The 9,890-nt window shown below is 39.8% G+C and overlaps 1 protein-coding gene across 3 annotated transcripts in view; it reads right to left on the bottom strand.

Annotated features, from left to right (window-relative positions):
* cpt1ab (carnitine palmitoyltransferase 1Ab (liver)) overlaps positions 1 to 9,890 on the bottom strand; it is a 25,113-nt gene that overhangs the window by 4,748 nt on the left and 10,475 nt on the right. For 2 of the 3 annotated variants that reach the window (XM_020587904.1, XM_020587905.1), the window contains exons 8-14: positions 8,663 to 8,770; positions 7,917 to 8,004; positions 5,280 to 5,475; positions 3,608 to 3,796; positions 3,396 to 3,501; positions 2,957 to 3,070; positions 2,460 to 2,624 (exon numbers count right to left, since the gene is read on the bottom strand). In XM_020587904.1, the coding sequence (XP_020443560.1) occupies positions 2,460 to 2,624; positions 2,957 to 3,070; positions 3,396 to 3,501; positions 3,608 to 3,796; positions 5,280 to 5,475; positions 7,917 to 8,004; positions 8,663 to 8,770 (966 nt within the window). Of the gene's footprint in view, positions 1 to 2,459; positions 2,625 to 2,956; positions 3,071 to 3,395; positions 3,502 to 3,607; positions 3,797 to 5,279; positions 5,476 to 7,340; positions 7,426 to 7,916; positions 8,005 to 8,662; positions 8,771 to 9,890 lie in introns of all 3 variants that reach the window. The other variant, XM_020587906.1, reaches the window with a different exon arrangement.

The raw sequence follows: 9,890 nt of genomic DNA, 5'->3' as shown, positions 1-9,890 counted from the left end.
TTTTTAGTCTTTCCCTCCCCCTGGCAAAAAAAAAAAAAAAAAAAAAGCATCTATAGCCTACAGGCTGTTGTCGCTTATACAGTTCATCACTTCAGTGCTGATTTTGTTGGAAGCATGCTTAATTAGAGCAACGCATGTCCTCAATGTTATCAGCGCAGCTACAGTGGTGCTTCTCTGCTGACTGACACTTTGCTCCTGGCCGGCGTTAATGGAGCCTCAGATAGCAGCTACAGCTGACCGGCCCAGACAACTTGGCAGAAACGTCAAGCTGCACTCTTCATCAAGACAACTGAAGCAGTGAGCACAGAAAGCAGTGCTGCCTCTTATTTGATGGCAAGGAGATACTGTATGTTCGTTTTAAAGTCTGTACAGGTGAACAGCAAACAAGCAACTCCATTAAACAGTAAGAGGTACCACCTAGTGGTGTAACCATGTGCTACAGCACATTTTCTGACCATGTCCTTGTATTCTGTAAATATACAGATGTGGACAAAATTGTTGGTACCCTTCTGTTAAACAAAGAGAAACTCACAATGGTTACTGAAATAACGCGAAACTGACAAAAGTAACAATAAATAAAAATTTACTGAAAATTAACTGACAATCAGTCATAGCTTTTGATTTGTGGTTCAACAGAAGCATTTAAAAAAAACAAACTAATGAAACTGGCCTGGACAGAAATGAAGGTACCCATAACTTAATATTTTGTTGCACAACCTTTTGAGGTAATCACTGCTATCAAGCGATTTCTGTAACTCTCAATGAGACTTCTGCATCTGTCGACAGGTATTTTGGCCCACTCCTCCTGAGCCAGCTGCTCCAGCTGTCTCAGGTTGGAAGGATGCCTTCTCCAGACTGCATGTTTCAGCTCTTTCCACAGATGTTCAATATGATTTAGATCAGGGCTCATAGAAGGCCACTTCAGAACAGTCCAATGTTTTCTTCTTAGCCATTCTTGGGTGTTTTTAGCTGTGTGTTTTGGGTCATTATCCTGTTGAAGGACTCATGACCTGCAACTGAGACCAAGGGTTCTGACAATGGGCAGTGCAGCACATTTTGCTCCAGAATGCCTTGATAGTCCTGAGATTTCATTGTACCCTGCACAGACTCAAGACACCCTGTGCCAGATACAGTAAAGCAGCCCCAGAACATAACTGAGACTCATCCATGTTTCACAGTAGGTACAGTGTTCTTTTCTTTGTATGCTTCATGTGAACATAGAGCTGATGTGACTTGCCAAACAGTTCCAGTTTTGTCTCATCTGTCCAAAGGACATTCTCCCAGAAGCTTTGTGGCTGGTCAATATGCATTTTGGCAAATTCCATTCTCGCTTTTTTATGATTTGCTTTCAACAGTGGAGTCCTCCTCGGTCGTCTTCGATGAAGTCCACTGTGGCTGAGACAGCGAGGGATGGTGCGATCTGACACTGATGTACCTTGACCTTGGAGTTCACCTCTAATCTCTTTGGAAGTTGTTCTGGGCTCTTTGGTTACCATTCACATTATCCGTCTCCTCAATTTGTCATCAATTCAGTTTTTCTTTTTTAATAAATCTGCAAAAATGTCAAAAATTCTGTGTTTTTCTGTCAATATGGGGTGCTGTGTGAACTTAAATGATTTTAGCATATGGCTGCAATATAACAAAGAGTGAAAAATTTAAGGGGTCTGAATACTTTCCGTACCCACTGTAGTCACAGGAACATCGAGCTGCTTGGAGATGGTTTTATAGCCTTTACCTTTAACATGTTTGTCTATAATTTTCTTTCTAATCTCCTGAGACAAGCTTTCTGTGGTCCATGTTCAGTGTGGTACACACCATGATACCAAACAGCACAGTGACTACTTTTCACCCTCTAAATAGACAGACTGAATTATTACAAGTCTGAAAACACCTGTGATGCTAATTAGAGGACACACTTCAGTTTAACATGTCTCTATGGTCAAATTATTTTCAATCCTTTCTAGGGGTACCATCATTTTTGTCCAGGCCAGTTTCATTAGTTTCTTTTTTTTAATTCTTTAGTTGAACCACAATTCAAAAGCAATGACTGATTTTCATTAGTTAATTTTCAGTAAATTCTTATTTATTATTACTTTTGTCAGTTTCACGTTATTTCAGTGACCATTGTGAGTTTCTCTTTGTTTAACAGAAGGGTACCAACAATTTTGTCCACGTCTGTAGTTATAAATCGATTAAATTCTTGATGGCAATTAATCAATTATTGATTACTCACTGACTAACTTAGTCACTTTTGGTGGCAGTTGGTGGAATAAATTTTTTTCCTCACAATTCTTGGAAAAATACAGATTAAAAAGGGTAAAACATTTTGACACTTGCTAATCTAATACAGCTAAAATTAAGAGCAAAGCAAACGAAGAAAATGCCATTTAAATAAATGTATACAAGAGTTAATAATCTTCTAAACTTTTCAGAGAAACCAGAAAAAAGAATGCACTAACCCTGTAATGGGCCAACTGTAGGGCAATCTGAATGAAAGCATCAGGACTGGTGCGGCACTTCTTAATCAGACCCTTGCCAAAGTCAGTGAATGGGAAACAGTGGCAGTCCACATCATCTGCCAGAGCCCTGGCTACTGTCAGAGAGCTCTCGATGACCTCCTGGCACTAGAGGAAATGACAGTAGTGTGTTAAACTAGGCATGACATTACTGTCAACATGTTCATTAGACAACATTATTATTGAGATAGTTCTTAACTTACAGTGAGTAAGTTATTAAACTATTAAGGCAACATCACAAATTTTAATATTGCTTTTTAAATGTAAAGTATCCAGCAGGTTTATGTATCTATACATAAGCATGCATACTTAAAATGTATGAAATAAAAATACTAACACTGGTGCATATAGTTCAAACCAGCAGCAGATGGGAAAAAAACCTATGAATATCAAAACTGAGGTATGATCCATGGGTATGAGACATGTTAAAGCAGACTTGCCTCAGTAGGGATGTCCCACTGCAGCCTCAGAGGACCTGGGAGGTTGGGGTGTGGCTCCCCACAGCAGTGACCATCCTCAGTATACCCCAGTTTAGGGTCCATAGAAAGTACATGCTGCAAAGATGTAAAAATATTATGTCTAATAATGACTAACTCAATTAAATGGCAGATTTCAAACTGAGTATTTGCTCTTTATCATTTATGTAGTAAAAACTTGTAAGTATAAACACTGTGCCAATCAGAAAATTTAAACTTCTACTTATTCTTTTATGACTGTATTAATTTATCGTACTAAAGTTAGATTTCTTTCCTCAAGACTCCTTTCTGAAAAACAGGAAATCTGGTTTTATGATAACGCCAAACAATAAATAACTTATTCTAAATGCTTGTTGATTATACGACATACTTATAAGATGGGTAAAAAACTAAACCGACTTACCTCCCACAGATGGCCAATGACTGGAGCATCTGCCCAGGAATGCTCTGCATTTAGTCCCATGGTGCCATTGTTGAAAATTATCATGTTAAAAGATTTGTCGAACCACCTAAGCGCAAACAAATATTGAACACCTTTAGTTTATTTACACATAAACTTGTATAACACACCTTTTCATAGTCCGCAATAAAATATATCAACCTTATCTGTCCCACCTGTCGTAGCATTTTCCATGGAGCAGGGACTTGGAAAAACTGTCCAGCGACTTCACTGGCTTTCCTGCATCATAGAGCTGCTCCGTATCATCGAGAGTTACAAAGAAGGCTGCCTTCTCTACGGCATCCAAGGACTGCTTGTTTTTGCCACGGCTGAAGTAGGCTTCACGAGCCTTTGCCCACGGAGTCCTGCAGAATGTTAAAGAACAGAAAATCTGGTACTGATATAATGGAATCATCTCTCACTTAGTCAGTATGAGAAAACTCTCCTTTTCTGCTCTCAAAAAGTTTTGTAACACTGGTGAGCTCTGACGATCCCTTTTTGCCATATGCTTAACAGACTTCTCTGTGTTGGCACAGTCTGCAGACTCCTCCACTATTAACAGTGCTCTAACATTAGCAGCTGTAGAACTAAAAAGGATTTAAAAAATGTCCTTTACTAAATAATAAATCAGCAAAGTCCTTTTAATTGAAAGTGCTCCTGTTTTCCTTCTTTCATAAAATAAAAGTGGCCAGCCATAATGTAAGCATGTGCAAAAAAAAAAAAACTGTCATGAACTGTTACTGTTTGTACAACTGTTAAAACATAAAATAAAGCAGCAGTCAGTAGCAGTCCTTTTACGAAATATTACTGCAGCAGCTGGATCTTATAAACCAAACAAGTCACACTCACAGTGGAACATGAGTGTTTTAGTTCTCCCTAGGCAGGTTTAATTTTATCTGTTTGATGGCGGTGCTGACCGGTTGAGTTCTCAGTGTCACTGGACCAGTTGAAGCAGGTATCCCCTCTGACCACCGGGGACAGTAGTGTGCACATTGCTGCTTGGTGCACCAGAACAAGGATAAGAGGATGGCAAAATACACTAGAACAAGCCACATAAGGTGAGATCTGTACTTTACTGGAGGTATTTTTCCAAACACTGTGGTCTACTTTTTCACAGCAAACCCAATTCAATATTAAATAATATTAAACACTAACACATTTTCTGTCCAAGAGTAACATATAGACAGTCATAACATGACTGTGAAATACCAACTGATTGCATTACAGAAACTGCATTACTTTTCAGTTCTACCTGCACAGAATAAACGTGAAATACAATTTTTAATCTATGCCACTTCTTAGCGTTAGCAATAGTAGCTTCCATGCTTTTTGAGACGGTTTTCTTTTTTCAACAGTGATTTATTTATTTTTAATTAGCATATGCATTTAATTTCAATTTTATATCAAACTTGAGGAATCCTCCGCAAAATTTGCTTGAAATTTAAAAATCAATATTTTATCAAATTTTTGTCAAGTTTAAATATTGATATCTGCTGCTGTTTTGGTTGGGCTTTAGTCAGTGCTGTGCAAAATGTATCAATTCTTGTATGTATTCAGTATATTAACACCATATAATGTGCAAAACAGTTATAACATCATTAAATGTGTGGCATTCTACTTGGCTTGCAACACACATACAAAATCCACTTCCAGGCCTACATGTGTATATAAGCCAGTAGGATTTATACCACACTGTGACTGTCCAGTTATTCTTCTTCCATTTCCACAAGACTTATGTTTGAGAAATGAAAATTCAAACAACTGAGAAGTGGTAAGTCTGTCAGACGCCACGCAGCATTTGGGAGACATGCTGGTACAGGCCTTAGCTCTCTCCGCACTACAACCCACCTTTCCCCTGCAGTAAGTGCAGCTAGCCTCTCCTCTCCTGGAGAGGGCTCTGACATGTCTGCCAGGATCCTCTCCATCTGCTGCTCTATTTCCCGTGGCAAAAGCAGCCGCCCATCATAAAACATCCACACCTTGAAGAATCGGCCCTTATGGTACACAGCAATGTGTTTGCTCTCGTTCATGTGCTGAATGGTATCTGGGAGAGAGGGATCGATTATAAGAAGGGAGGAAAAGGAGGACAACAGAGAGAGAAAGACAAGTGGATGGGTGTTGGGGTGGTATCAGGGAGAGTTGGTTCATGTGTACATGTGCCTTATGCAGTTTATAATACAAGACTGTATGCAATTAAAATGTCATTGCTGCCAATACATTCCCATTAAACCAAACTAAAGAAGACGGCAGTTTAAGTATGAATATCACAGCATTTCATTTGGTGTTAGTAACCAATTCTTGGTCCCAGTGGTGTCAAATAATGAGATATCCTCAATAGCAGATGTTCATGAGGGCAAAACAGATTTTCAGAGCTAGTTCTTTTATTTTATGAAGTTATATTCATTAAAATGACAAAAAATGAATTCAAAGTGATAGCATATAATGGATGAGATTATTCCATTCCAAAACTACAGCTGATTGAAAGGAGAAGTGCAGAAAGTGACATGAAAAGGGAATGTGCTGTCATTTGGGAACAAGTCAGTGGTTTGAGTACAATGGGTTAAGGCAATGTTTGCTTGAACAGAAATGTGGACAACCTAGAGAAACAAATTCCAAGGTACTGTTTGCATCTTTGATTTATGATACTGTGTTCAAACAAGCATTGCCTTTGTTACAGGCAAGACAAAGGACAGGACCCCAAGACCAACAATCTCATATCCAAGAAATGCATAGTCTGTGCTTCCCCTTACAGTAAGAACACCTCTAGCAATGAGAAGATGGGACTGACTGCTAAGAGCCCATTCTTAAATGAACTGGCTTTGCAAATTACACTAAGAACTAATTTCCATTTTAACATTGTAAAACCTATCTTTACTTAAAACTCATCACTTTTCGCACTGAATCTCACTGCTCTTCTTATGCATTCCAAATAATTTAATTAGCTAGGACTGAATTCTGCCCTCTACAGCCAGAAGGATTGAAGCCGTCTGTCTGCATGTTCTATTAATGTACAGATTTCAGCTTACATTTAAATGATATCACAGCTCAAGGTCTTGTCCCCAGAGCTTTGAGCTTTCATGTGATCCGAGTGTTACTGTACGCCATGCATTTGAAGTCTGAGCATGCATGTTACATATCATGGTAGTTCTTTTTTGATTGAGCAATAACTATAAATCCCATGTTTCAGCAAAATTCATGTTTAAGTTAGTTTAAACAACCACATCATAAAAGTCACAGAATGGCTTCCTGCACTCTTACAGGTCATGTATTATTCTCAGATAGTGCATGCCCATTAGCATCATCCAACAATTCAAGGTGATTATTGTATTTCAGTGTCTCACTCCATGGAACACGGATTAAACTTTGGGGAAATAAAACCTATAAATTCACAAATATATTACCACAAAGGCTCAGCACTGTGTGCCATTTCCAGGTTTTACCTTAACCATACCACTGTTTTACCTTCTCAAATTTAAATACTAGATTTCAGTCACATACAAATTGACGTGGGGGGGGCTGCTGTGGCTCAGGACGTAGAGCGGGTCGTTTCCTAACCGGAGGATTAGCGGTTCGATTCCCGGCTTGTCCAGTCAACATGTCAAGGTGTCCTTGAGCAAGACACTGAACCCCCAGTTGCTCCCAGTGATGTCACCAGTGTGTGAATGCATGAGTGCTTGGGAGTGCGAATGGGTGAATGGCCGAATAATGTGAAAGCGCTTTGAGTGTGCTGTATACTATAAGGCGCTATACAAGTATACGACCATTTACATGTGCATAGACCAGCACACATTAATGCATTATTAACTCATGGAAATCAGATTATTTCTAATTCAAAACTGATGACCAAATGTTCCAAGGAGAAGTACAGTAGGAGTAGTGTGGAGGTGGCGGCACTGCTAAAGACTCTACCTGTGTCTACACCTGGGATACGACTGGTGTTGAACAAACGCTCGTATTGGGCTGAGCACATGGGAATAGTATGTTGGAGCATGAGCTGAAAAGCAAAAGGGGAGAGACAAACATACAGAGATGACAAACTAAATAACGAAAATCCCCAGAGCTGCAGACATACACAGAGACATGGACAGGGACAGGAGCATGAATGACGTGGAGAAGGAGTGAACAGGACCGGTTTGATAAGCAGTCTTAAGGAACAGGAGAACCCTCAGAAAGATGTCAAGGAGGGAGTCATGAGCAGGGTCCAGAAACCAGTGGCCTGCTACCTCAATGCCACCAGCAAAGCCCTGATATGACAGCAGGACTTCAGCTAAATTGTAGATACTTTCAAGATTTTTAGACCTAACAAATGACTTTAAATAATTTGAATACAGATATCTATGAAAGCCAGTGAGACAGGACTGGTTCAGGGCTATGCTGATGAGAATGAGCCTAGGAGTCAGGGTTTCAAAGGATGTTGCTGCGGCGGTGGCTAGGGTCACAAGTTAGGAGGTCAGAGGGCACAATGGATATGTACCCTCCTCTTACCTGTCTCCAAACCAGGGACGCGGGTGGTGTTAAACATCCGCTCCCACTGAGCCGAACACAAAGGAACCTTGTTCGCCAGCAAGTATATCTAACGCAGCATCCAACACAGCGCAGGGACAAAACAGTGAAACAGAGACAACCAAATGTGAGTTTGTAACAAAGTGGGTTCATGCATTGGTGTTTGTACATATGTATGCAGTCAGTGTTTGTAAGAGAGCAGTGTGTGTTTATGCAACATGCTGCAGAATGTGTGCCTGCATTGTGCAGAGGTACTATGAAGAATCGGCACTTCATCATGCAGGCTAGTAAAGGAAATACTGACAGAGCAGTGGGAAAAGATGATGCTACTGTGTGTCAGTAAAAGTCACCAGCATTCTTTAGGCCTTATTCACCAAGCCTTCAGAAAATGTTACTGTAACTGCAGCTGTACCTTCATCAAAACAAGGAAAAAGCTCAGTGCATGGCTCATTTCACAAAGTTAGTCATAGTGAGCTGAGGCCGATATCAAGTTTCTGCATAATCACTGGTGAGACTATGAACAAACGTACAGTACAAAGAAATGTTTATTGAAGATGATCTGCTCTCATTGTAATCTTAAAAGTCAAACACACTGAGATAATGGTGATTAAGCAATATACAGTATATCCGACCATATCAATCATAGGATTGATGTGGTCAGATATGTACTAAGGTATTACTGGATCACAAACTTAACAAGTAAAACAGAAAGACAGTTCTATACTCACTGGTTTGATCTGGGCTCTGTCCAGTTTTCTCCTGTAAAGCATGATGGCATGGATGGTATTACCTGCCCTGGCAGCCTGGATGGGGGTGGGGAACACATACAGGAAATCCTGGAGAAAATATAAAAAGATTTAAAATACTGTAAAATAAATAAATCAGTCACATTTCAACCAATGCTTTCATGCAGTTTACCCCCAATGTTACACTGTCTTAAGTAACAAGGGCAAGAGGTGACCTGTAAACGCAAAGAGTTCCAAAAACAGTGTTACTTAGTGATCCATCTGTAAATTCTTCTTAGATATTTTGGTCTGGAACTGTGTGCACATGCACAGTAGCAAGTATAACCTGCTATTCCAAATACTGTATGTGTGTTGACCCCAATACTACATCTACCTCCCTTTTGAGACACAGCTTTGTAAGAAAGAGCAAAGGTGCATTTTGGGTACAATGCAAAACACATATTTCAATGGTCCTAGTATTTTAAAGTCCCACTTATCCTGTATACTGCTTTGTAACTGCAGACAGTATAAACAGACAGCTCAACAGTCATGTATCTGTAGCAACAAGTGACCCATGTCTGTAACAGTAACAGTCCAGTCTACTGTCTCACCTATCCAGGCAGAAACATGGAGAGATGTGGATTTGTGCCAGAGTCTGTGACAGATCATCAGTTGTGGATAGTATTCTTGAGTTCACTGGGGCCATGATCATACATCTGACACAGGTTTGGAGCCGTCAAATTGTAGCAGATTGTAGGGTTTATACCGCTGTGTGTATCTTAATGTTACATAGGAAAAAACAAAATTTTCTACCCAAGTGCTCACAGCCATAGAGAACATTACTCCTGTATATAACTCAACTTTCCATAGCTGTGTTTTAGGACGCAGTACTCCAAAAGGGTCACACAAAACCTGAAAAACTATGTTGGCATCCATGATACGTCTCTGTACTGATTTGTCCGACAGATCCTTCTCTTTTATGCTTGGAGACGCCTCTTCCTCATGGGCGCAATCCTCCAGGGGTCTTTTTCTGGGCCTTCTTTTATTCACTATGTACAGGCCATACATGGGTTAATGATGTGCAGAAATAATATCTACTTTCATTTATATGTGGGCAATTCACAGCTGTATATTAAGTTCCACTAAAGCCTTGTAACACCAATGTTTCATCTATTTATGTTCTGCCATGTGAAAACTAACATCAATTTCCAGTAACTGAATGATGCCAAAT

This window comes from Monopterus albus, unplaced genomic scaffold (genome assembly GCF_001952655.1).
Source record: "Monopterus albus unplaced genomic scaffold, M_albus_1.0 scaffold487.1, whole genome shotgun sequence".
Lineage (NCBI taxonomy): Eukaryota > Metazoa > Chordata > Actinopteri > Synbranchiformes > Synbranchidae > Monopterus > Monopterus albus.
The sequence above is the reverse complement of the archived record's forward strand: the minus strand, read 5'-3'. Positions and strand labels throughout refer to the sequence as shown.